The sequence below is a fragment of the Ceraceosorus guamensis genome, assembly GCF_003144195.1.
Source record: "Ceraceosorus guamensis strain MCA 4658 unplaced genomic scaffold IE81scaffold_42, whole genome shotgun sequence".
Lineage (NCBI taxonomy): Eukaryota > Fungi > Basidiomycota > Exobasidiomycetes > Ceraceosorales > Ceraceosoraceae > Ceraceosorus > Ceraceosorus guamensis.
Genome location: NW_020290037.1, coordinates 62306 through 88621, shown reverse-complemented (window position 1 = coordinate 88621; position 26316 = coordinate 62306). Strand labels below are relative to the sequence as shown.

Below are 26316 nucleotides of genomic sequence, written 5' to 3'. Positions count from 1 at the left end.
GTCCGCCACGCAGCGCTCCAGATTCCGAATCTGAGGTGTCAGTCCTGTGCGGGCGTCGTGCGACAAGAGGAGCCGAGTCCCTGCATTTGCGCCGCCTTCATCGCCGCCCCACAGGGCGTTCCTGCATTAATCAAACTTTAAATCTGACCGACGGAATGAACGCAATGCTACGCCGCTCGAACCGCACAACGGCTCAACGTTGCTCAATACTCGACGCCGGAGCCTGGCCATCACGAAAGTCAGATGCGAAATTTTGTATAAGACAGCATACAAGAGCTGCTCAGCACCTTCGAAGAGGGCATACCGACTCTCAATGTTTTGCTGCGCTGCGCTAAGCTCAACGCTCAAGCTGCCCTCCGAGCTGGTCTCGACCTCAAGCAGCAGCTGCTTCGTGGGCGGAATCGCTTCCGCTCATACTTTGACACCTTGTTTCTGCCAAATTTCCATTGCTGCTTTAAGCTGTGCCGCAATATGGTCACAGACTACGAGGACGTGCCGCAAGGGAAGGGGCTGCAATCAGAAAAGTGCTCAAGAGCAAAGAGAACTACACTCGCCTCACACGTTCCCCAAGCATTGCTGCTCTTAATAGGAGCGCTCCTTCTCGTCGGCTCCCTCGTCATACTTCAGAGCAATGACGGCCCTTCTGGTACGTCCGACTCTTGCACAGATAGCACGCTTTCGAGCGTGCGACCTCGTCTGCGATGCTCCATCGCGAACGTGTTGAAGCTCCGTGCAAGATATCGTATAAACTCCAATCCGTCTTTGGGCTCAATACGCAGAGGCATTACAGACGGTTATAGCTTAGCCACGCGCGCACTGCCTTTCTGCTGCTCAGGATTCGACCGCGGGACATCGAAGGCGAGCAGCAAGGTTTACGACGAGGCCCACTTTGAGCGCGTCGAAGCCGAAGCCCGCCTGAGGTTCGAGCGCGAGAATCGTCGACTTGCTGGGATGTACGAGGCGGCGCGCGCGCGCCACCAACAGCCGCGCCACCATCACGGCACGATAAGGTCAGGCGATGACAATGACGGCGAAAGGCCAAGTCTGGCAAAGCTCGCGGAGGATCTGCCCGAGATGTTTGAGGCAGCGCCCTTGCGCAAACGATCTGCATGCGGTACGGCCAAGACGTGTGCTGTGCGGAGTGCTCCCGCTAGTGCGAAGCCTACCGGCTCTCTCCCGCCCGGTCCGGACCCAACTGAGCCGATCAGCGCACTCAGTCGAAGGACTTTGGCCCAGCTAGCCAGGAATGCATTGAGAAAGCCAAAGCCAAACATGGCAACGAAGGACCCCATACTTCGAGTCTGGAAACCCCTTTCCAGATTCGGAAGAGGGATGCGGTCGACGGCAAGCAAAGGTGCTCGCAAAGTCGGAGGATGGCTCAAGTCCAATGGTGCCAGGCCGGTGCCAGAGACAGATGGCAGCTTTCGAGGGCTGAGTCCTCGCAAAAGCATCGCATCTGCACCATCGCCACACCGCCCGTCAACGACAGACCCCTACGACATTTCGAGTATTATGCGCGAGCTGCCTGAAGAAGGGAAGGTCGCACCATCGTCCCACTCGAATCGCTGGTCAACATCCCCTCTCTCTCCAGCCGGCCGTCCATCAAAGACTTTGGGGGAGCTATTCAAAGAGGATCCAGTGAAACATGTCATCAAACGGGAAGTCTCGCTAGACCACACTCAGCCGCGTGGATGCGCCGCCCATTCGTGCGGTGACTGCAAGGGAGCTGTCCCGGCCACGGTCATTGCGCAGCATTACTTTCTGAAGCGCCGTGCCCCACCCCTAGCCAGTACAGTTACCTTACAAGACGTTTCCACAAAAGCTTGGCGCATGCTTTCGGATCCCATGAGCGTCTCCAATAGCGCTCGAAGAATGAGGCAACTGGGCAGAAGCGAGGAGTCGACCAAAGCAGCCTGCACGAAAGGTTCGCTAGAAGCAGGCAGCCCAAACAAGAAGGCTCTGAGTCGACGCGGCGCGATATTCTCTTGTCTCAATAGACCAGAAATAGTGCAGCAAGCATCAAGACGACCTTCGAGCCCATTGACCTTCCAATCTTCCCTGTACTCTCCGCGGCCTTCCTCTCTCAGGCCATCCGCTACTGACATGCCGGCGATGGCTAGGTCTCACTCTGAAAGCTCAATTGCGATGCCAGAGGGAAGATGGTCCGACGACTCTGAAGAAGCTTTCTACACTCCTCCTGCTTCTCTTTCTTCGTCATCCTCCTCTCGCTCCCCATCGGGCCGATCAAACGGCAAAGCAAGGGCAAAGACGAAGAAAGCCTCGCCTGTGTGGGTAGACAAGAGGATCATCCCAGAGACGCTTCGAAGGCAGGCCAGGTGGCGACGCGTGCGCCGGATTGCTAGATCCAACACTCTTCCTCGAGACGCAGTCGATGTCGCTCTCTAAGTTGCGAGTCCGAAACAAACATTCAGTGATATGCTACGTCTCAGCAAGGAGCGCTCTCGGCCCGAGCTCGCGTGTAGGTTCTATCCGAGCTTGCTGCATTGGCTTCGGCTCCTGCTCAGAAATATTCGTTCGACTCTACACGCTAATAAATAGGCAATACGGCATCAGCACGACGTCCCGCCCTCAGCCAACGAGCCCGAAAATACAATGGCAGCCAGTCAAGGAACTTAATGCACCGCGTTGGCAAAGCTTATCGATTCTGCAAGGTGCGGCGGAATATCTGCGCTGTGAGGCCTCAGTGTCCTTGTGTCACGGATTGCTTCAAGGCTTCTTTGGAGGTCGTGGAGGTCGCCAAGCAACGCGGCCCGGCCTTACAAGGCCGGCAGGGGCTTCTGGTGAGCCGCCTTTCCTTTAGAAATTCAAGATCTCTCGTTCCGTCGGACAATACGTATTCCTTCTGAGCTGTCCAACCCTTGCTGTTCATATGCGTGAGGAAATGGATGCCCTGTGAGGCTCGGGCCGACGTCGCTGCAGCTGTATGCTACCAATTCGGCCGGAAAGGCCAGAAATTTCCCGAACTTTAGCGAAGCGACTGCAGACTCACGACTCTGTTCAGCTTTCCACTCACGAGCTCATGTGGATCCAAGTGATCAAAGTGCTTGTCCTTATAGCTATTGCCATCCAGTCGTGTCCAGGCTTTTTGGCCCGTCCGAGCGTCCCACACGTGGACATGCTGGATTCGACCTGTGCTGTCGAAAATTTTCGTTTGTATTTGGTTGCTGGTGTGCGAGGGAGCGCAGAGAGAACGTTAGGCGTGCATGCCGGCCCCTCCATTCGCTGCGTGCGCATTGCGCCACGTCTTGCCTCTCTGTTCTTGCGTCTTCCCGCTTGCCACTCCCTTAGACGCCCTACGCGTCCTCTGCGCAATACTCACACCTTCACCTGTGAGCCCTTCTTGCGACTCTTGAACAAGAATGTCAAGGACGCCACTTGCGGATTGGCAAGGAGCAGCGCCAACATTAGGATGACGCAAATCCTCTTCATCGCCATCCTTCGTCCTCCGCGGACTGATCCTAGCAGCTGCATGCGGAGCTTCACTTGCCGAAGCACGAGACGCGAGATGCGCGATCACCTTCAAGGTGTTTACCGGCGTCCTGCGTCGCCTGAAACACGTTGGGGTTTGCTGATTGAGTGACGAGAGGCAAGAGGAGAAAGTGTCAGGCTGGGAATGTGAATGGAGACGAAACATGCGTAGCACAGCAATCGCTGCGAATCTGTGGCTTGCTGGCTATATACCAGCATTTCTCCCAATTGACACGCTTGTCTTGCTCAGCAGCACGGCGGCAAGGCGGTCTGCACAAGTGAATGCCGCCAAGGCACGAGCGTCCGTGGTGCATGAGGTGCTAGAAGGCGCTCATCGCTCAATCCCGAGCATGCCGGACAAAACATTGTCACACGCGAGAGTAGCCGCTCTCGAGCACCACAGCACGTCGTTTGTTAATTGTGTCGACTCAATAACAGATCTCAAGTCTGGCAACAAGTATCAGGTAGAGGCGTGGGGTAACAGTCGTAGCTCGAGTCTTGAGTGGAGCGCTAGCTATGTTATCTTCTGGGCAGCATCCACGCTTCTTCGGTTCCGCGCAAAATCCATGCTCGAATCAAACTCACGACAAGACGCCCATGCGCGCGGCTACGCCCGCAACGGGGAGCAACGACGAAACAGCTAGGCTGCTCAGATTGCGATTAGCTCTGCCGCCGCAAGCAATATGAGTGAATCGTCGAGCACAATGGCGACCGCCGAGGTCGGGGCTAATTGACCCAATACCGGCAGGGCGCTCAACGTGCTCGATCGATCTTCTATATGGACCATACACCGATCGAGGTCAGCTGACTGTTTGATGGTTTGCACAAAGCTCATCTTGCCACCAAGTCTCTGCACACGTCAAAGCAGGCCTCGCAAGAGCCTACGTGCTGCCGTTGAACGTGATAACGGTGGAGCGCCATTTCTGCAGTCTACCACTACACCCAGACCCTCGCTCTGTCCCGCGCTGTTCGCTCCCAACATTTGTCCAATTCAACGGCGCCGGTCGTCTGCAACACCTAACATTTCTGATTGCACTGGCATCCTTGCTGACAAAGGTACTGCCGAAGACAGCAGGACTTGAAACCGCCACCATTCAACCAAGCGTTTCCTCGCATCGACAAACTCGTGCAGTCGGCAAACGGCACGAGATGAAAGTGTACCCTTTCATGCTTCTGTGCTCCTTTAGACTTTTTGAGCGTACAGCTGCTGCTAGCCTCGGAGAATTGTTTGCGGCGGAGAAGGTGCTTTCACACGAGCCCAAGGCGATTGCCAGTGAGCCAATGGTGATCGCTCATGAGCCGGAGGTCACCAAGTCTAGGCCCGAGGATATAAAAGCGTGAGTACAAGCAGTGCCAGAGCAGCGAGCAGACCATGGCTGACGTTCTGTCACACCGCTGTAATCCGACGACAGGATACAGTACAAGACAACCATCTACAGACCTGGCAAACTAACACCGGCGGGTGAGCGGATGGCGATACCGTACCATATCCATGAGTACGATGCAAGAACAAGCCGTGGAAAGTGGACGATGCTGAATGGCAATCGCAAGACGGAACCTACTTCCTGGGATCACATCGGACCTAATCACCTGGTGAGTCCAATCGTCATTGCTAGACAATGTGAGAGCCGCGCACTGACCTCTACCCTGCGACCGGCGCTGACTGCCTCTGGCCGACAGCACACCGGAGATCTAAAGCATCTTGGAAGCTGGAAGCCGGAGGGATTGAAGAATCACAATCCAAAAGTCTCCCTGTTCTACACCCATATGAACAGGCCGGGCTACACGGCCAAGACCGAAGTCCTCTTTTCGAATCTGGAGAGCACGACCAAGACGCTGCCGACAGGCGCAGAGAGGAAAGAACTAAGGAGACAGGCGGACTCGAAGAAATCGCCCGAGGAGAAGAGGCAGGCTGCTAATGCTCGTCGGCCCCCCAAATATCCCGTCAAGCCATAGCCACTCTTGCGAAACGTCTGCCGTGTCGAATGTCCGCCCATTTGGGGTTGCTGGGATGCACCGTCCGAGGTAAATGCGATAAAGTGCAATGCAGATGTGCTTGATACTGTACAATACTGTCCGGTCCGGCAAGGATAGAATCAGGGGGCTCAACTTGGCGCCTTGATGCGATCCGCGTTTCAAAGCGTTGGTTGCAGCTTCGTCATATCGAAAGAGTTTTCCGCGGGCTGATTGAGCCAGCCTTGCCAGTCGAAGTCGTGATCGGCATCGCCCAGCAGAGAGACGAGCCAGTCCACCTGATCCTGATCGGGTTCTTGACTTGACGACATGCCTACGTTGGGCGTCTGTCCCGAAGGTAATCCTCCGGGTGCGTCCGTGATATCAGCAAGCTGCGTGCTGTCTGTCGCAGCCCTGGCGTATTGTGCGCTGCGGTCGTACATGATGATATCCGACCTTCGACAGATCTCCTTGATGAATTCCGGATCAGGCTCGTGAGGTTGCATTCCCAATACCGCTCGTCTCGCCTTCCAAGCGCCAAGTATAAGTGGGTCGAAGAGCTGACCCCAGCGTCTGGCGCGAATGAAGGTGCTCGTAGCGGGTACGATCCGCTTAAAGGCACTGGAGTTCTCAGAAACGCATATCCAGCCACGATCGGCGAGCGGTCCGACTAAAATCACGCGAAGAAGTCGGATGAGATGCACAAGGAGGACAAAAGGCATGTGAGAGAGGGTCCACCATGAGAACCCATCGAAGCGTTTTGCGTTGCGCAGGGTGTTTGCTTGGTCCAGACCGTCGCAGCAGATTGCGGTCAGCTCCTCCCGAACTCGGGCCACTTGATCCTTTGCATTTGGGTCGCGCGTCTCGACGAATTTGCGCTCAAGGGCCATTTCCTCGCACAGGTAGCTCGTCATCTTCATCCGACAGACGATGTGGCCTGTCCAAAGCGTGGCGAAGGCGTGCTGGGGAATCGCTTCATTACAGTGTCTGAGCCATCTGTCCCGCACCTTTTCCGTCCAATCGGCAATGATCTTCAATTTGGTCACGAAGGGTATACGTGCCGAGCTGAATTCCGTGTAGCCAGATCTGGGCCCTTGACGTTCCCGAACGTCGGCTCGCAGACGAACCCATTCGGCGCGGATCATACAGAACAGCATCTCTGACGATGGTGTCGCAATGCTGTTCGCGGTCGGGAGATTTGAAGCAGCAGCGAGATCCGCATCGCTCAGAGGAGCCGGAAGATCAAGGTAGGCTTGGCCCCAAAGCTCACCCGTTCCCATGCCTTGAGCCAGGGGAAAGCCTGCGGCGTTAGATCGCTGGGTTCATTGGGCTGTCGTAGCAGCACTACTCACTACTCTTCTCTGACGCTCTGAGATCCAATGAGCTGAGCTCGTACCACAGGCGTTTTGACAACTCAACTTCCACGATGGTTTCTGGCTGCACCTTGAAGGTGGTTGTTAGGCGTGCTTGAGGTGGCTTGATAGATATTGGTCGATGAATTCGCAGGCGCTGGGCGAGTCGGACAGCCATGCCTACGAAGCATAGATATGAGCGCGGATCAGTGGATGCAGAGATATTCGTCAGGTGAATGATGAGCGCTTGTAGCACGGTGAGATCGCTCGTACGCCACAATTCTGCCTTGCTCAACCAGAGGACTGCTGCTTGTTGACATCGCTCCAAAAGCGAGTCTCGGTCGTAGCCCAGTAGCTCTTGGCACTCTGATGGCCTCAGTGAGTTGATCGCGCACGAGTAGATTGCGAAAAAGAGCGCTTGATGAGACGCAGGGGCGTCGCCCATGTTCGAGCCGAGATCGGCCATTTTGCGTTGAACCGAGGGTGCGTGCACGAGCTTGACGATTGGATGTACATTGTCTAGGTATACCTGCCACAGCTTGAGCATCGCGAAAGGGTCCGGATGATGTGAATCGCCAAAGACTGGCTTAGGAGCTTGACAAGCTTCGCACTTTTTGCCAAAGAATAGATGGGAAGAATCATTGGTGAAGATGCCATCCAAGTGACGAAGCAAAGCTTGAGGTCTGCGACGACCAGATTCATCAATCTCTAACAAGCCTTGAATTTGATCAAATTCTTGCTCTGGACCAGTCTCTGCATATTCGCCGGACTCGGAGGGGGCCTCGGTCAGGGAAAGGTTGTGCGCCTCGCCCGGAACATGCTCTGCGCTAGTACCATCGCTAGCTCCAGGCGTTGCCGTACCGTCGCGGATGGCATCCACATCGGCGCCGTAGGCGTGCAAAGCAGCTTCGTAGCTAAGCGTACAAGGCTCCGGATCAGTCTGCACAATCAATCGTCTTGTCTTGTCATGTGCCCGCATCGCTCACCGCTTGATTCTGAGCAGCAGCTCGGCTTCTGGAAAACGACGTTTTCGAGGTCTGTCGGAAGTTTCGATGACCGAAGGAACGCATTCCATCTTTCTCTGTGTGCAATACCCGCAGGGATTACCGCGGTCACACTTGACTTTGCGTCTATAGCATAGATCGCAAGAGAAGCCTCCTTGAAAATGGGTGGCGCTGCGTGCTGTGGACATGGACGTAGTGGCATGGGAAGACATTGAGCTTCTTGTCCGATTTGAGTCCACATCGGGCTGTGTGTGAGCAGTGGCCACTGACGCATTCCTTCCGCTGCGGTCGGGCAGCATCTTGAGCAAGACAACCAGTCTATTGTGTACCGTGTCTGCAGCCTTGAAGAGCCAGCCCTTCGATCGCTTCACAGCGTGGTGGTGGTAGAAAGTAGAGTCATGAAAGCGAGACCGCGCGTTTGACTGCTGATCATTCACGATTACATGTCACACTCCATCACTGCTACTCACAATTGGGTCAATTGAATGCAATCCCCTGCCACTCACGAGTGGTCACGAATCTACGAGCTCTGCTGGAGCGCTTCCTCTGCAGGTACGGCACGCTAACGAGCGACTTGCGGCGCAGCAGCGCCGCACCTCGCGCGTGCTGCAGCTGTGTACTAGACTCTGAGACTCAAGCCGGCGGCAAAGCACACCGTTGTGACTCTTGACGCTTGACTCGATCGTGACTTTCCCGCGGCAGCACGTAGCATGCAGTCTTGAGTCAATAAGCGTGTTGGGTCGCGAGTCGCGAGTCCGGCGTGGGCGCCGGGATAGCGGACAGCACGCAACACATTCACGTGATTTATATTTCAAAAGATCATCTGGACACGGCACACCCGCCGCAGGCGACGAGGGTTGAGATGAGCACAGCTAAGCGATTGAAGCGCTTCATGAGCACATGGGACGACAAGCTGATATGCAAGCAAGACCATGCAGACGAGTAGGAGAGCATGTTCCCCGCGTACGTCAGGCACGACTCATCCTCATTTTGGATGAGCTCTGTCTCGGATCGGACAATCCGGTCTCCACGTGACTGTTGGTAGGCTTCTCGGCCCATCGAGTATCGGCGCGGACTATTGAGCGTCCGTTCTGATGAGTTCCTGCATCGAAATCGGGCGACCATGACCAAGCACCCTATCGCCTCAATCACATCCACGACTCATGACCCGCTCCGGGCCATGAACCTGCCCGATGTCAGCATACAACAGTCACATCACGTATGTTCCCTCCCCTCCCGTGTGAGACGATTCCTTGAAATGCATCAGATTGAGTGCGCGTTGATGCAGCATGCTCGAAACATATATAAAGGGGTCCAGAGATGGGCTTGACATTGCTGGGCCTCGATACAAGCTTCTCATCCACTTTTGGTGTGAATATCACTACTCCGCTCCACTACACTGCACCGCGCACTCCGTTTGGCAGACCCTGACTCACGATGTCTGGCATCACTCAACCCACTGCTGGTCCTTCGGACCGTCGCGAGTCCGTCCAGACTTCCGGTCACAACAGTACCGCAACGACTACAGCTGGCGAGCAGGATGCAGAGAGCGGCAAGGCTGGAGAGAAACCATCCAGCACTGGCGAGCTACCACTGCTCCGCACTCTACCTATCCTTTGTCTGCTCATCCTCAGTCTCTTCCTCGTCTCGTTGGACCGCACCATCATCGGCGTGGCCATCCCACGTCTGACGGATGACTTTCATTCTCCCAACGACATCGGATGGTACGGCTCAGCATACATGCTCACCAATGCCAGCTTGCAGCTCATCTTTGGTCGTCTTTGCAAACATAATCCCGTCAAACCGATCTTCTTGTCCGCCATGTTCATCTTTGCGGTCGGATCGGCTGTATGCGGAGCTACGCCCAACTCGGTCGGCTTAATCCTCGGTCGTGCTATTGCAGGTGCCGGTGCGTCTGGCATTCTGCAAAGCGCCTTGCAGATCATCTTGCACATCGTCCCGCTGCACAAACGTCCGATGATCATGGCCATGTTTGGCGTCGTCATTGGTGAGTGGGTTGCGTATAATCGCTGTGAGACTGAGTGCTGACGAGCCTGTCTTTGCCTATCAAAGGTGCCTCGAGTGCTCTCGGACCGCTCATTGGGGGAGCTTTCACCCAAAAAGTCTCCTGGCGCTGGTGCTTCTACATCAATGTGCCCTGCGCGGCCCTTGCCATACTCATCGTTGCGCTTCTCCTTCGGCCAGAAGATGTCGACGATGGAAAGCGTCAAAACCTGAAGTTTTTCGAGCAGATCAAGCAGCTCGATCCTCTCGGCTTCATCCTCATCGTCCCAGCCACCGTCGCTTTACTTCTCGCCTTGCAATTCGGAGGATTTGCCTACGCGTGGAGCAACGCCAGAGTCGTTGCTCTGCTAGTCATCTTTGGCGTCTTCTTCTTAGCCTTCGTTGCTTCGCAATGGTACGCTGGAGACAGAGCTCTCATTCCGCCTCGCGTCTTCCTCCAACGAACCGTGTACGGTTCTCTGTGGTACACCTTTTGCTTGGCGGGTTCCATGAATGTCGCCATCTATTACATTCCCATTTGGTAAGTTCATCATTCCGACCGAGCGCTCTCGAAATGGACGCAAAGCTGACGCCGCTCTTTCACTCTTCCAAAGGTTTCAAGCTGTGAAGCAGTCGGAAGCGCTCCACTCCTCATATCAAACCCTGCCAGTGATCCTGAGTCTCGTTGTCGCCTCGATCTTGTCAGGAGCCGCCGCTCGACGGACCGGTCATTTTGGACCTCAATTGGTCGCGGCACCCGTCCTGGCATCTGTGGGAATGGGTCTCATCAGCCTGTGGACGACAGGTACAGCCCATCCCGAATGGATCGGCTTCCAAGTTCTTTACGGCTTTGGCATTGGCTTGGGAATGCAAAGTGAGCATATACTCAGCATCCGCATGCCGACAAAGGTACATCTCAGCGAGCTGACCAAGTTGGTTGCCTCCGTCTTTTCAGGCCCATCGCTCGCTTTGCAATCGAATGTTGATCCTCAAGACTTGCCTTTGGCTCTAGCTTCCAACTTCTTCAGCCAGCAAATGGGGGGTGCCATCTTCGTGTCCGTCGCACAGAATTTGCTGGCCAACAAGCTGAAGAGCACGCTGGCGGGCGTCGAAGGCTTGAACGCTAGCGTGCTCGCCAAAACCGGCGTGACCGAGCTAGCAAAGATGGTCCCTGCATCTCTCCTACCTACTATCATCAATGCGTACAACGTCGCGCTGCGAGACGTGTGGTACGCGGGCTTGGGTACAGCATGCGCCATCGTCCTTGCGCTTCCCTTCATCAAGTGGCAGAACCTGAAAAAGGTCAGCGAGCAACAACGCCTGGCTCAGGATGCTGCCAAGCAAGATGCCGAAAAGACGCAAGAGGCTTGACCTTGTTGTCCTTGCCCACGAGACCTTGAGGATAAATGTCCTCAAACCTCACCACTCTGGATTGATCACGAGCGCCAAGTACCCGATTGTAGCAACAACAGCTATTAGAAACATTATTGTCGGTCGCTTGCGTACCTTGATTGTGATCAGATGGAGTGGAAAGTCCTGCCAAGCGTGGCAGTGACGTTGACACCGCCCCCACCCGGTTGCTTGGCGCTTCAAGACCCTGCGCGAAGAAGCGTGCCAAGAGAGTGCGGGGACGTCTTTGAAAGTCAGACGCGCCCGGAAGCCACGGACGTTGTGTGTCAAATACAAAAAAAATCATGTCAAGACAGTCAGCATCGTGAGGATCAAGTCTTGAGTGTTGTGTACCGATGCGTCGTGCGGGACAAATGCAGCGAGTGGTCTTGATTGAGTCGATCGAGTCTCGAGAACTGCAATCGCGGATCCGTACGTTTCGGCATGTCTTGACTTTGGCGTAGAGGCTGCGCTGCAGTGCGAGCGTGGGTGCCAGCCGCAGGACGAGCTGACCAGTCGTGATGGAGCTGCAAAGAGGAAAGGTAGCTGCTGGTCTCTCCTGTATCGGAGCAGCGCGGAAGGCCGTTGCTAGCTCATGCAGACGCGGAGTACATTGTCGAGTGAGTGAGAGAAAGCGAATGCCTCGAGTAAAGCATGTCTGAAGCTAGGCCTTCAAGTCTGATGAGTGTCTCGCGTATCGGAAATCTCTGTGCAATTTCGGTTGCGACATGCTTGCTTGCCTGTGGCTGCAAAGGTTGCCCGCTTACCCATCACGGACTCGCTGCTGCTGCTGCTCATGCAGGAGAGATCTTCACTGGAGCCGAATCTGTGAATCTGTGAATCTGTGAATCTGAGACGCCTGGATTCGTGATCGGAGCAGGTCCGGAGCACTGGAGACTCTGCATGGTCATTCACCGCATGCGCTCTCCTCCTTTCTCGCGCCTTTTCTCTGCGAGATGCCAAGGTGTGCGATACCAAGATACGGACTTCGCAAAGGCGGTGTCGCCATGCCGAGCTCTAGGCTATGGCAGTGAGATGGATGATGATGCCGCGTGATCACATCCGCCCTCAAGAGAAGTTAGCTTGCTGGGACTCTCAGCCAGCTCGATCGATTCACGATTGAAGTGGCAGAAGATGAGCGGAAGAAATGTCTTTGCCTTTCCATTCGCGTACCTGCTGCTGTGTCTCCTCGTGGGCCAGATGCAGCCATGCATGCAGCTGCCACGCAGCTGCTTGAAGTGCCGTGCTGTGCATACGTGCGCGTACGTTTGTGGCTTGCGCTTTGTCGAGCCGTCATCGTATAATATGCTGGTGAGTGAATATATAGTCACATCAGCTACTTGTATAGCAAGTTGAGCTGCAGCCCAGCAGCAGAGACACACAACTTGAAATAATAATAATGGTACGCGCCCTCCTCGTGCACGCGGTCCAGAGCACAGCCATGGAGTTCCGCGCTAGATGCTGCATATGGCACGCGCGCGTGCGTGTGCTTCACGAGGCTTGCCCGTGATGCGCAAGCCGGCACATCCAACGGCTCGTACCGCGTACGCGGCATCTGCTTCCGCACCTCCGTTGACTTCACGGAGCCAGATAGTCCGGAGGCTGATCTTTTCTTGCCCCACCTCGATAGGCTACCGTGGGTTTCCTCATGACGCCTTGGTGCGGAAGAGGGAGACAAAGGCGCCAGGAGGTGAAAGCATCTGGGAAGAAGGTATATATGTCGGACTTGATGCGCTCACATCCCGCGGTCTGTCACTCCATCCAAACAAACCCATTCCCCGCTCAAAGATTCAATCGCTGGCAGCATCACTCGTGACCGTTCCTCTGACCGGATTTAGCGCAAACATACCGCGTCTCGACCCAACAGAAGTTACGTTTTGCTCTCCACTGCACAAGCATCGCTTCACCCACATTTCACATCCACTCCATCTTTACAAGATGCAGCTCGCAACAGCTTCTACGGACTCTTTGCCGATCTATGCGGTCATCTGTCCCGCCAACTCTGTCCAGATGGGCAAGAGCGCGACGACCAGTGCGCTCCCCTCCAAATTGAGCGACGATGCGAAGCTCAACACCGACGCAAGACGATTTCAGCGTCGCTCAATGCCTCATACTAGGTCCATGGGCCGTCGAAGCACGGACAAGAGATGCAGCGCCGTCTCTTTCGAATCCCGATACGGTGTTCCTCTGGATGCGCAAACGCGCAGGGACATCTTTGGTGAAGATCAATCCAGGCCGATGCTGGGCTCGACGGAAGAGGCACAAACGAGACAACAATGGCACATCACTTTGCTTCCGGATGACGAGAGCCTGGAAGCTTCTCGCTCGAGCACCGAGACCGAAGCGGAAAGCGCTGCGGAGGCGGAAAGCGACGGACACGCAGCACGTGCACGTGCACACGCTCCAGCACCAGTAACGGCAGTACCATGCGACTTCAGCCTCCCCAAGCCATCTTCACAGTCGAGCAAGCCAGCAAGATCAGAGCTGCAAAGCGTCGCAACTGGTTCGGGTTCCTCGTCGCCGCGCTTGAACCCACGAAGTCTCAACCTCCAAACAGCTCTGGTCTTGCCGGCATTGACCACGGTCACTTGCCCAACCACACCTCGCCTATCCGCACGGATGTTGCTCAAGACTTCCATCGGCGCAGAGCTGGAGAACCTCGGCCTCAAGCGCTTGTTCAGTCGCTAGTCCGCCACTCGCTGCTACGCGATCGCGAGCCCCTTCGCGGGCGGAAGAGCCTCACAAGGAGTCGCGATGCACCCTTAACGGCTGCTCCGCGCCTGCTTCGCCCGTATCCGTTTGCCTCCGCTGCCGGCCATGATCACGTTGAAACGCCCATCATCTTCACATACCCCTTGTCGCGTCTCAATTGTCTGTACAATAATTCTCGTCGCAATCCCGCTTTTCCCAGACACACACTTCTTGATGTGCACATCGACGACTGCGCCGGCGGCGATGATGAAGCGTTTGTTGAGCGGACACAACCTGATCTGATTGTAAAGGCCATATGCGCACAAGACGACCTCAATGTAGTCTCCGCATTGCATTGGCCGGGCTGTCCACCCTAGAACTCGATGAGACTCGGCTCCATCTGTCTGTGTGCGGGCGATCTCCAAGGTTCCTGGTCGACGTGTGCCGTTGGCGCCGTTGACAACCCAGGTTTGTCAACAGGTGGAGCCGTTGGGGCGATGGGTATATCTCTCCATCCATTGAAAGCGTTCTCGCTCACTGCTTCGACATCCGTCTCGGGTGCACTTGCGTGCGGGAAAGCTGGAGGCCTAGACTGTCCAGAATAAGGTGTCGACGGGACGGGAGCGGCGCTGGGGATGTTTCGCGGTGCATTTCCCACTGACTGAACATCATCTCTTGAACTAGCAGAACCAGGCAGCTGACCATCCGTCTGAGGAGAAGTACCCAACACAGCTTCTTGACGCGGAGGCACCTGCCTGGACGTCAGACCCTTGCCAGTGGCATCTTCGATAGACACAGGTGTCAAGCCGCTCTCGTTTAGCGCTAAAGGCGCGGAGGAGACCGTCAAAGCGCTTTGCGGTCCGGCTGCCGAATGTGCCCATCCAGAGGGGGAGTGCACTGCTTTCCCATGAGCAGAATCGACCGTGGGCAGCGAGCTCACGCTCGGCAGACTCTGCAACGAATGCCAAGGTGCTTCGTACTGCTGTTGGTGTGGACTGCTGATGGTTTGCTGTTGCTGCTGTGGATCGAATTGCGGATGATGCGTGAACGTCCCTGCATATGACGCATGTTGAGCGTGGTTCGGTTCAGGACTGAAGGTTTGATTGGCATAAATGGCCGGTTCTTGTCGCTTCGCTTCCTGTGGCGTTGCAGATTGGGGAGCCGCAAATGAGGGCATGGGCGATGCGTAGCTTTGTGATTGAGGTTGCGGGCCACCATGCGCCTGGTGAGGTGGAGCAGAAGGGGACACTACCTCTTTGGCATCGAAAGGATGATGCTGTGAATAAGGCGCGTGATACTGCTGAGGAGCTCGGTGCTGGCCGTCTGGGTGCTGGCCATGCTGCTGTGGCTGTTGCCAGGGCTGCAAGCCCTGAATACCGTGCGACATAGCATGCTGTGAAGGATCGACGTACCCATGTGCTTGAGGCTGTTGCGAGAGGTTGGGGTACAAGGAAGAGCTCGGAGTAGCTGCGGCAGAATATCCCGCAACAGAGGAGGGTTCGGCATGACGGTCCTGTGATGAGTGGTGATGGAAGCCCCATTGCTGCGTCTGTTGAGCATGCTGAGGATGCTGCTGAGCAGCGTAGGCGTACGCGTGTCCGTTGTGCTGCGGCGCATAGCTCGCTGCTGGCCTTGAGAGTTGTGAGTCGAGAATGCGGTTGTAGAGATGCACAGCTTCCCCAAGTTTATCATGCATCGAAGTCAACACTGCTAGTCTCCTGTTTCCCTCTTCCAGGTTTCGTGCTAGCCGGGGTCTCGCAGCTGTCGCTTTGTCATACGCCGCGTATACTTGCTGCTGTTCAGTGCCCGGCTGAGATGCCGAGAACATGCCAGTCTGTGCAGCTTGGGCTTCTTGCACCCGGATGCCTTGAGAGAAGCTCAGCAGCGCGTCAATGTCGGGATTAGCCAATTCCAAAGAAGGTGGCAAAGGCAAGCGAGACGCGGTGCTGGTCTGATGTGCTTGACGGCTTCGAGGAGTGAGACTGCCAGCATCTGCTGGCAAGAAGTCCGTGGGAGCGCTGGGTGCTGGTGGGGCAAAGTCGCGCAGGCTGGCAGCGATAGCGGCTGCCAAGTCTGGGTCATCATCTGCATCTGTGCCTTCTAGCATGCGTCCATCGGGTTGACGAGTTGCTCGACTGGTTGGCGGCGAAGAAGGCACGTAGCCGCTGGACGGCGCACCGCTCGAGTTGGATCCGGAGCTTTCTAGCGAGAGCCTTATCGCCAGAGCCAGATCGTCTTCCTCTCGCTGCATGCGCTGACCTGAGCCTGCGCTGCGTGGCTGCCCGGACTTGCTACCCAAGGTTGCTGATCTGTGATGAGAGCCCGCCCCCCCTCTACCCGAGGGCGTGATCTGAGCAGCGTCGGAGCGAGATCGCGCCAAGCTGGTGCTACCTGAAGAAGTGGAGCTGATGGCCGATTTCTTGGGCGGCGCTCTTTTGGCGTAGCAACCATCGCACACTCTGACATCCTGACCTACTCCGAACCAAGGCAGAGCCATCGTGTGTCCGCTGCACTGCGCATCAAAGACGTTACCGCAGTTCCTGCAATGATGCTTCCTGTTGAAGGTCGTGAAGGCTGTTCGGCAACGCATGCATACGTCCCCATCAATCCATTCGGGGGCAGTCATGGTCTCTACCAGCGCAGCGCTAATCACAGCAGCTGGGTCTCTGGGTGGGAATTCGAAGCCCGCTTCTTGGAGAGATCGGTACGTTTGCGTGATGTAGCCCATGGAGGAAGATGCAGATGCGGGTCGGGCCTCGGCGATTTGAGTCCAGTTTTGAATCAATCCTAGCGACTTGGACTTGAGATCCACGTTGACGCCTGCTGGATCCCGCAAGATGGACACGAGATTGTCCATAAATTCTCGAGAAGCCACCTCTGTAAGGAAATGGTCGCCACCATTCTTGATGCACACGTCAGTGAGCTGCGGTTATCGAGACACGAGTAAGGTTGCGTCCGAGCATCAAGCAGGCAAAGCGTGGTTAGCGGCAACGCATCTTCGCGATCAGTGTGCGATTTCATCGTACTCACACCTAGGGCAAGCATGGCCACGTTGGGGTTCTTGTGACCCAATCTGCGCTTGATGACCTGCATCGCATGCTTAGGTTGGACCTGTTTGGCTCTGACCTGATCGCATATCTCGAGGTTGAGAGAGATGTCCTCTTGACCTGCTGGTAGCAGTTCAGACGTAGCTTTGTCTACGAGCTCTGCAAAGGCATCTGAGCCCCACAAAATGCCCGCCATGGTGGCGCGAGTGGGTTGCTGGGCTGGATGGCTAGATGTGGGCTGTAGCGGAAGCTCGCACAGACTAGAGATGGGTTTGCGGCTCGATTGTGGCAGTCAGTGGGTCCGTCTTCGGAGAGCTCTGAAAGTCGCACGCTGATTGGTGAGCAGGAACGATGTCTGCTGCTGCAAGTTGAATGATGGCGATGCGGTGGATGATCGTGGGCGAAACGCTGCGCTGCCTCGTAGCACGACAGCAGGGCTGGCTAGCTGCAAGGTCTAGATAGGTGGAGCCCTATACATACTCGCACCGCCCGGTGGTGCAGCTGCAGCACGGCTCCTGCGCGACACCAACGCCGCACGCCCACGGCTCACTTCGCGCACGCGCATTCATGATTGCTGAGCCAAGGGCGCACACGCTGCTGTGCACTTCGCTCAGCGGTGGAGTGAAGGACACGTGACACTTCGGCGGACGGTGGAGGATGAGCTCCATCTAGATCTTGGATGGCAGTCGAGGGGTGCATGAGAAGCTTGAACCCGGTGTGTGGGTTGTTTCAGCCCAGGCCTCGCGACACCACTCTCACACTCTTGACTCTCGACTGCTCTCTCACATCACCCTTGGCTTCATTGCTAATCCTGCACACCAGCAGCAGCCCAGCACATACCTTTCTTTGGCACAGAGCGGGTCGCGCAAGCTGCACCGAAGAATAGCGCCGACCATCTGCTCACCTTGGCACAGCTGCTTTCAGGCTGTTCAGACCTAGCTTGCTTGCGCACCACCTCTCTGCGGATCGAGGCTTGCCGCACTGCACTGCTGAGTCACCAGTATCGCAGTGTGCCCGCTCAGCTCAGCTCGCATCAATCTCTGATTGTGCTCGCCAAGACGCTTGCGATCCAACGGACACGGCCACCGCAGCAAGCCGCGGATCCCGTCGCACCTCTGCCCGTTGCTCGAAATGGAGCCCTTACCGCTTCCCGCGACCTCTTCACGTCGTCGTGATCGCGTCACTTATATCCACGACGAGGATGTTGGCAATTACTCTTATGGCTACGGACATCCAATGAAGCCTCATCGGATGAGGATGACCCATAACCTGGTCTCCAATTACGGATTGCACAGGTACATGCACCTCGTCAGACCCAGAAGAGCTACAAGAGAGCAGATGACTGCTTTTCATACGGATGAATATGTAGACTTTTTGCAGAGAGTCACTCCTGAAACGGTGGCCGAGCTGACTGGGGATGGGACCAGATGTGAGTGCATGCCGCTGACAGTGGGCGCATGGCGCTAGCCTTATGGCAGCTGGCCGCGCGCGAAGCAGCAATCAGATTCGAGTCATTTGCACTCTACCAGATTGAGCTGCCTTCACGTCATGTGCGCAACTAGGTATCCAGAGCTGACCGTCCAAAGTTTCCTTCGGATGTAATAGTTCTGATAGGCGAAGACTGCCCAGCCTTTGGAGGTCTATTTGAATTCTGCAGCATATCTGCCGGCGGTTCACTGTCTGCAGCACACGCCATCAACGATGGCACAGCAGACGTAGCCATCAATTGGGCCGGAGGACTGCATCACGCCAAGAAGAGAGAGGCTAGCGGGTTCTGCTACGTGAATGATATCGTGCTGGCCATACTCGAGCTGCTGAGGTGAGCTCGCACGAAAAGTGGGATTGAGGCAGCTCTGACGAATGCGACACACTCCCTTAAACGCGCATAGAACGCACCTGCGAGTGCTGTACATCGACATCGACATCCACCACGGTGATGGCGTTGAGGAAGCATTCTACACCACAGACAGAGTCATGACTGTCAGTTTTCATAAGTTTGGAGATTTCTTTCCAGGGACTGGGGATGTGAGGGACATTGGCATCAAGAAAGGCAAGGGGTACGCTGTGAATGTGCCTCTCAGGGATGGAGTGGGTGACGTGGAGTTTGGCGGGATTTTCAGACCTGTGAGTACGCATTTGGGCATGCTGGGTCGTGCTGAATCGGGCTGTATCGCAGATGACCGACTATATGCCGCTTCTTGATCGCGTAGGTGTTGCAACACATCATGGACTGGTACCGACCCGGGGCTGTGGTGCTCCAATGCGGTGCTGACAGTCTTGCAGGAGACAAGCTGGGCTGTTTCAACTTGAGCATGCGAGGTGAGTGCTGGTGACATGCCGAACCGCCGGTCGAGTCGTGCTGACTCGTCTTTGACCTTCGGAAGGACACGCCGAGTGTGTGCGGTTCATGCAGTCGTTTGGAGTGCCCCTGATCTGTCTGGGTGGCGGAGGATACACGGTGCGGAATGTTGCGCGGACGTGGACGTACGAAACAGGCTTGATGCTTGGAAAAGAGCTGCCCGAGGATCTGCCCTTCAACGAGTACATTCAGTATTTTGGACCAGAATACAAGCTGGACGTACCCCCCACCAGCATGGATAATCAGAATACCAGAGAATACTTGGATGGACTCGTCAAGAAGATTGTGGAGAATCTTAGGTGTCTCAACCCGGCACCTAGCGTAGGCATGCATGAGACTCCTGCTCATTCTATCAACCCCGCGGACATGGATCTGGAGGATGATGACGAGTCCGACCTGGACCAGAGGATAACACGTGAGTCGGATTCGTGACGAGCACGTACCTAGGCGATGCAGCTGAAATTCTTTCTCGACCATCACAGAACGTCTAAGAGATGCACACGTCGAGCGATTTGGGGATGAACTATCGGGTGACGAAGGATCGTCATCTGACGAAGGTGGGCGAGCATCTGAGATGGGCGCAGAGGGCCACGACGTAGCAGGTCAGGTACCATTTCGAGCGGGCTACGCATCAAAAGCGCGATCCATCGACTCCACCCCCAACGGATCGAGGCGAGGCTCGACGATGAAGCGAGGCAACAGCAATGCAAGCTTGCTCGGTGCTGGAACGCACGATTTGGCAGCTAGGTTCGGCAATCCTACGTATGCGCTGGAAGCGGCTGCGAACGGGCGGAGGAGCAGCGTACAATTCTCTGGCCTTTTGGGCGATCCTGCTCGAGACGATGTACTAGGCATGGGCTTCGGCACGCAAAGGCAAAGTCGATCGGGTCGCAAATCAGGCAAGAGGAACTTTTTCAGCTCTCGAGCCAAGGTGGAGCCCAAGTCGTCGGAGGGCAAGGCTTCCGGCTCCTTAGCGCAAGACGAAAATGCAAGGCTCGAGCAGGGTGTGCAGATGATGCAAGGCAAGAGCTCGAGTGGCGTTTCAAGGAGGAAACCGGCAATGCCGGTCTTGGGTATCGGACGCTCGGCCGCTGTTGCTGTGGACAACGACGCGTCGGAAGTTGCCGACACGCCCCTGGCATCTCCTTTACCGTTGCACGGCGCTGCTAGCATTGCAGCTTGACCGCACGTGATGCCTCGTAAGCCTGATGGAGGAGCAGGATCAGCCATGTTCGTTGCACGCGTCGCCCGGTCTGTTCTTTCCCCTTCCCCTCCTCCCTTCTCAATTGTGCTTGTTCTCTCTTTGTAACAACACCAACCACCCTGCTCTGCAAGTCACCTCAACATCATCCTTTTGCGCATGGCTCTTCGAGATGCTCAGAGATTCAAGGAGGAGAAGATGGCCGATGTGCATCTCATTTTGCTTTTGTTTTGTGCAGTACGGCAAGCTGCTGCCGATTGGTCGAGTCATCTAGCAAAGCGGTGGGACGAGCTATCAAGGTTCAATCTCTAAAGAGCGGAGGATGGCGCGGAGAGAGCAGCAATGAGCATGACGACACTTCGCTCGGTGGAAAAGAATGGCGCCGGTGAAGATTGCAGCGCAGGACAACTAGGAGCACTCACCGCCCAGCAGCAGTTGCTGATCGAAGCTGGCCGAGACAATGATTGGCTCTTTGGGATGAAAGTCGACCGCTGTGCAAGTACCTCTGTGGCCCGGCAACTGCGCGATAGGATAGGGTAAGGGCCAATCTCGGCATGAGCAGCGGCCACAACAAAGCGACGGAACAAATGTCTTGCTCTTGTGCTTTCTAAACTATGCAGGGGCAAATTTTTTTCGCGCATTTTCCCCCCTTGCCCATTCCTTCAAGCTACCAATTCAAGACTCACCTTGTACAAGATTTCCGCCTTTTCCACATCCCACACCGTAGCCGTCCTATCTCCACCTCCAGCCGCAAGCCTGCTGCCGCTCTTGTTCCACCTGCACCGCACGAGCGCCTGTTCGAAGCCTATGCTCAAACCTTGCAAAGTCTTTTGCAATCGCGCATTGCCTTTTTGACCCGGCAAAGGCTCGGGCGCAAAAGGTCGCACGTCCCAGATTCGGATGCTTCCGTCTGACGAGCTGCTGGCGAGGTGTGTACCCTGAGGAGACAGGGAGATGGACAAGACCGTATCGGTGTGCCCTGGGATGATGCCGGGAAGAGTTTCGCGTCAAAAGGTGATCACATCTAGCACATGAGAGCGGGACTGAGAACTCACCCCGCAGTGTGTACAAGATCGACTTTTGAGTCAGGTCATAAATCTGTCGAGGGGTTCGAGGTGACAATGTTGTGTAAGCACGGCGCATCAGTCCGACACGCGCCTGGCGGCGACGATGCTTGCCCGGCAAACGTTTAGCCCTCCTCGGCGCTTTCTTGACACCTCACAACTGCTCTGTGGAGCTACTCACGTGCACATCATTATCCAAACCCGCAACATACACCTGACTTCCATCTTCGCTGAACTCCACCGCCGTGACGGGGTACCCGACCTGTATAGCTTCCCTAGGTCTACTCTCTTCTTGCCAGAACCAGATGAGCACAATCCCATCGTCCGCTCCGCTGACGAGCAATTGTGGAAAACTCCTGGTAGAGGCTACGCAATTGACTATGCCCTTGTGTCCCCTAAGCCTTCGCACCTTGGTACCACTCAGGACTTCCCAGACTATCAGCGTTCCATCGGCTGAGCCGCTAAAGAGCACGGGGGTATGCGCTGGTGCCACTTTGGACCAGGTCAACGAGGTCACCGCTTTAGAATGACCCGTCAAGATCCCAATGTTGGTGTTATCGCCGTACGTGGTCCATATGGCTGCCAAGTATAGCGAGTGAAAGGATGAGTTTTGCGGAATGCTCGGCCTTCCTTACACGCTCCCTACATGTTCGCCTGCTCACAAATAGTTCGATCTGCGCTGGCCGCAGCGATATATGCGCCGTCTGGTGAGAATGCCACGTCCAATATTTCGGCCTGAGAGGGACGGGCGGGGCGGTACACGTAGTTCAGCGCAAAAAAGTACTCTCCTGCTAACCGCGTATACCGCAGCTGGCACACTCACTCCGTGAGCTCCATTGAGCGAAACGATAGGAGCTTGCAAGCTGCTAGTCCTCTTGACGCTCCTCATCAATCCTTTATCCTTGCCTTGCCGATCAGAGCTGATAGCCACCAATGCTCCCGCACCATCGTCCCCCTCATCCTGTCGTTGTCTCTTGACCAGTGATCCTCCCACGGGTCCTGAAGATGCACCCACTTGCGAAGCGTAGTACGATGCCGCATCACCGTTAGATCCGGAAGCTTTTCGTTTTGCGTCGATCATTGTGAAATGACGAGCAAGTTGGGACGCAAGCAAGAGGCGTGGGTAGACAAGCGCCCGGGCGAGATTACGCTGCAGCTCCTTGCAATGCTTGCGTGACTGAGTATGTCCTCTCGAATTTGGAGAGTGCCACGGTGTGCGTCCGCTTCGCTTCACGGCTGAGCAGAGAGCGGCACGACTACTGCAAGCAAGACGAAATGCAGCAAATAGCTTCGCCGACGAGAAGTCGCAGTGAAGAAGAGGGCTTTGAAGAATGACTTTGAGAAGGTGTGAAGAGCGGCCAAGGCGGAGTGATCAAGAGGATGTTGCGCGCATTCAATCGAGAGTTGTGAGCGACGATTCTGAGCGCGAAGGGGGGGTATTGAAAGGAGAATGGAGAAGAAGGTTTGAAGCTCTAAGCTCTCTCTCTTCTCTCTCTACACAATCCACATCGTGTGCATGACTGCATCTCTCGAGCTGGACGATCGATGCGCGAGCGTGACGCCAAATAAGCCGGAATCAAGAATCAAGAATGTGTAGCGGGACGCGTACAAGCAGGCTCACGTGATATCCTTCCTGGAAGGATAGCGCGAGCTCCAGATCACTCACGACTCTTGACTCTGACTCAGAATCTTGAATTGAGATTTGGAATCAAGAATTCTTTGATTTGACCAGAACTCGAAAGTCCTGATTTGGAAGATGCCATGCCATGCCATGGATGCACCGCTTGCTGTGTTGTGATGCGCCCCCACCACGCACGCATTCCCGCCTGGCATGGTCATGTCTGACAACCACGCGTCACGCGTGTAAGCGTATGTGAGCATAGCAGCCAGGCGCGTCAGTCACAACGCACGACCTCGCGACGCATGAATCGTGAATCCTAGCAAAGCTTGTCCTCCGCAATCACGTAATGTATCGCAACAAGCAGCATGTATGCCGTGTGTTGTATGTTGGAAATGCTGAAATAGCCACATCCGAGCCTAATCGCCGCTGCTATTGACCGCGACTCTCTACTTTGTTGATGGCAAGGGTGCGTTCTTTTGTTCCTTGGCGCAAGCTAAGGGAAACGCGAAGCGATGGATGCGGATGCGGATGCGGATGCGGACATCGATAGTCACAGTCACGAGTGTCATTTGCTCATCCTCCACCTTGAGCCTTCGAGGTCAAAATCGGCGCCATACGTAGCGTAGCGTAGCGTAGCGTAGCGTAGCGTAGCGATCCGCCGCCAAAGCTGAACTTTGACGCGGATCAGGGTCTGATGTGTTGTTGCATGGCGCTTGGCGAGTTGGGAGGAGCGCTGCGGTGGGGTCATAGGCGTACATGGCAGGCGCACATCGCAGACAGACATGAATGCTGCCATGGGGCTTTCCTTTGACCATTTCTCTTTCGTAGCACGGAGCCGACACTTTTACAATCTGCCTTGATGCTTTCGAGGTGAGGACTCAAGGAAGTATGATCTGCTCGCTGATCATGATAAATGGACGAATGACGATGCAAAACGTGCACCGCTGCCATTCCCCCGCAAAACCGTTCGTTGACCGTCTCTCCGTCTCTTTCTCTTTGCCAAATCAATCTGCAGCTACCGCGACACAATCTCAAGCTGCTCACACTCTGACTCGACTCGCTTCTTTTCTCGAGATTACAGACCCACTTGCTTGTCAAGCAGCAGTAGCAAGTACGACAGACGCGAAAGCAGGATAGGTTGGTGCTGCAACGTTGCGCGCGTCAAATTACACGCAAAATGGTCGGCAGCAGCAGCAGCAATGGCAGAGCCCCTGTTCAAAGTCGATGCAAACGTCTTCTGGCGCACAGCTCGACCCTCTCCTCCATCAATCACACCTCCCAACGTCCCCCATCCGACACTCGTCGTCGATCTCGCACCGTTCCCTGTCCACGTGCGCATTCTAGCTCCAGCTCTGGACAAGGCCTGTCCTTTGCGCAAAACGTCACCGCAACCACCTTTACCGACATTCACGTTCACATTCCGACTCGTAGCTCGTCCGACCTCTTGGCACAAGTGCCAGCTCCAGCCCCAGCTCCGGTCACTCCTCGACGAAACATGAATCGCATCGGTACACGTCACTGCAGCAACACGCGCGCATCAGAGCCTCCTATCCCTTCCGCCAATCCAAACGCAGCAGCAGCAGCAGCAGCACACTGTACGCCGCCCACAGCTTTTGCAGCCAATTCGTCCAGCAGCTGCGCAGCAGCAGCAGCAGCGCAAGAAGCGCGAATGAGCAAGCTATGCTACGCTCCTCGCAGACCAAGCACTTCCAGACCCATCTCCAGCTCCATCTGCTCCCCTTCCCTTGCCGCCTCCTCACATTCCCAGCCCCATCGATCCCCGCAACGCGCGCATCGACCTCCCCAATCTCCCACGCTTCACCTCGGTCGACGGCATCGTGACGCGTGGCTGCGAGGCTGCGAGGCTGCGACGCTTGGCCTGCTCTCGCGCGACGACGACAACGACGAACGGAGTTCGCACTTGGAAAGCGCGGGGCCTTCGATCGCTCTGCCCCCCCCCCCTCGCTCCTCCCCCGTATGCCCGCATGCTAGTGCTCACCCATCACGCGCTTCGCTGCAACCCCCCCCCCCCCCCCCCCCCCCCCCCCCCCCCCCCCCCCCCCCCCCTCGGTTCTGATGCGCGTCCGGGCAAAGCATCAGCAAGCAAGCAAGACCGCTCTTCGACAACTTAATTGATCGGCATCATGCGTCCATCCCCATGGCATGCTTCGGATGAGGCCTACCGAAAAACTCGGCATCAAAGCGCCCACGCATGAGCCGTCTGCCAAAAAAAAAAAAAAATCCGACTTTCCCCTCGCGTTCCCGCACCATGTGGTCAAGACTGCAACAGCAAGCACATGCTCCGCGGGGGGGCTAGTCGTGCTCGATGACCAGCAGTGCTACGCATCACAAGCCCCGTTCCGGTATTTTACCCTCGTGACGTCTCCCATAGACCCCTCTATGAGTCTATGCTTTCTCAAGTTCGCACACTTTTCCCCCCCATGCTGTGCCCCTGTACAATACCCCAACACCACCGCACGCTTTGATTTGATCGCGATGCGGTGACGAGAAAGAGGAAATGCGAAGAAAAAAGGAAACCGAACGTGGATTGTGATTTCGCATCTAATGAACCGAGGGCGTGCGAGCTTGACGAGAGGTGGGTGATGCGTTGTACTGGACTGCGATGGGGATAAGATTTGAAGATGGTATGATGCGGTGTGATGCGACGTAAGTCGAGCATAAAAGTAATTGAGCGTGACAAAAAGGATCCATTGGCCGGTTCCGTCTTGCGTGGCGTCCAGATGCGCTAAAGAAAAAGCGCCACGAGGGCTTCCGGGTCGGGCGAGTGCGGTTCGGGCTCGCTGGGGAGGGGAGAGGGGGAGGGGTCCGGTGTTGAGTTCCGAAAGCACGTACGGTAGTAGCAAGTATGCCGACACAACAATACGCAATGCGATCGTCGATGCTTGCTTCAGAAAGCCGGCACATTGCCAGCGCCAAAATTTCGAAATTACGCATGGAAGACTTCACAACAAGACCCGTGGCCGCTCCGTCGGGCATGTAAAGCGAAAGAGTCGGCGATTTAGAAGAAAATTGAATGCGCTTTCTACATCCGCCCTTGTTCCAATAGCTGGACGGACGATTTCCTTGGGGCCCGCAACGTCTGCGCGCCATCCTTGCGTTGCATTCTCCCCCCCCAACGCGG

The 26316-nt window shown here is 55.8% G+C and overlaps 8 protein-coding genes across 8 annotated transcripts; 5 read left to right on the top strand and 3 right to left on the bottom strand.

Annotated features, from left to right (window-relative positions):
- Positions 1–193: 193 nt before the first annotated feature.
- On the top strand, positions 194–2553 carry IE81DRAFT_173651 (hypothetical protein). The gene has a single exon (XM_025510652.1). The coding sequence runs from the start codon at positions 472–474 to the stop codon at positions 2404–2406; it is 1935 nt and encodes a 644-aa protein (XP_025368642.1). The 5' UTR covers positions 194–471; the 3' UTR covers positions 2407–2553.
- A 2217-nt stretch (positions 2554–4770) lies between these two features.
- IE81DRAFT_348289 (hypothetical protein) lies at positions 4771–5445 on the top strand (the record flags this gene model as incomplete). The annotated part of the gene is made up of 3 exons (XM_025516241.1): positions 4771–4826; positions 4902–5082; positions 5170–5445. 3 exons carry the CDS (start codon positions 4771–4773, stop codon positions 5443–5445), a joined length of 513 nt encoding a protein of 170 aa, XP_025368641.1.
- Positions 5446–5624: 179 nt separating this feature from the next.
- On the bottom strand, positions 5625–8250 carry IE81DRAFT_367416 (hypothetical protein; the record flags this gene model as incomplete). The annotated part of the gene is made up of 3 exons (XM_025517080.1): positions 7781–8250; positions 6795–7708; positions 5625–6742 (listed from the first exon to the last, which is right to left on the bottom strand). The coding sequence occupies exons 1-3, from the start codon at positions 8095–8097 to the stop codon at positions 5625–5627; spliced, it is 2349 nt and encodes a 782-aa protein (XP_025368640.1). The 5' UTR covers positions 8098–8250.
- An 829-nt stretch (positions 8251–9079) lies between these two features.
- Positions 9080–11509, top strand: IE81DRAFT_173577 (MFS general substrate transporter). The gene is made up of 4 exons (XM_025510651.1): positions 9080–9806; positions 9872–10343; positions 10417–10676; positions 10758–11509. Exons 1-4 carry the CDS (start codon positions 9236–9238, stop codon positions 11171–11173), a joined length of 1719 nt encoding a protein of 572 aa, XP_025368639.1. The 5' UTR covers positions 9080–9235; the 3' UTR covers positions 11174–11509.
- A 1018-nt stretch (positions 11510–12527) lies between these two features.
- IE81DRAFT_173539 (hypothetical protein) lies at positions 12528–14067 on the top strand. The gene has a single exon (XM_025510650.1). It carries the CDS (start codon positions 12650–12652, stop codon positions 13877–13879), a length of 1230 nt encoding a protein of 409 aa, XP_025368638.1. The 5' UTR covers positions 12528–12649; the 3' UTR covers positions 13880–14067.
- A 188-nt stretch (positions 14068–14255) lies between these two features.
- Positions 14256–17125, bottom strand: IE81DRAFT_348285 (VHS-domain-containing protein; the record flags this gene model as incomplete). The annotated part of the gene is made up of 2 exons (XM_025516240.1): positions 14256–16805; positions 16913–17125. The coding sequence occupies 2 exons, from the start codon at positions 17123–17125 to the stop codon at positions 14256–14258; spliced, it is 2763 nt and encodes a 920-aa protein (XP_025368637.1).
- Positions 17126–17685: 560 nt separating this feature from the next.
- On the top strand, positions 17686–20798 carry IE81DRAFT_324467 (hypothetical protein). Its single transcript, XM_025514237.1, has 6 exons — positions 17686–18358; positions 18535–18748; positions 18819–19053; positions 19140–19248; positions 19314–19703; positions 19771–20798. The coding sequence occupies exons 1-6, from the start codon at positions 18061–18063 to the stop codon at positions 20469–20471; spliced, it is 1947 nt and encodes a 648-aa protein (XP_025368636.1). The 5' UTR covers positions 17686–18060; the 3' UTR covers positions 20472–20798.
- A 99-nt stretch (positions 20799–20897) lies between these two features.
- Positions 20898–22634, bottom strand: IE81DRAFT_291781 (WD40 repeat-like protein; the record flags this gene model as incomplete). Its single annotated transcript, XM_025511920.1, has 6 exons — positions 20898–21008; positions 21176–21468; positions 21545–21587; positions 21735–22132; positions 22216–22288; positions 22377–22634. The coding sequence occupies 6 exons, from the start codon at positions 22632–22634 to the stop codon at positions 20898–20900; spliced, it is 1176 nt and encodes a 391-aa protein (XP_025368635.1).
- Positions 22635–26316: the final 3682 nt, after the last annotated feature.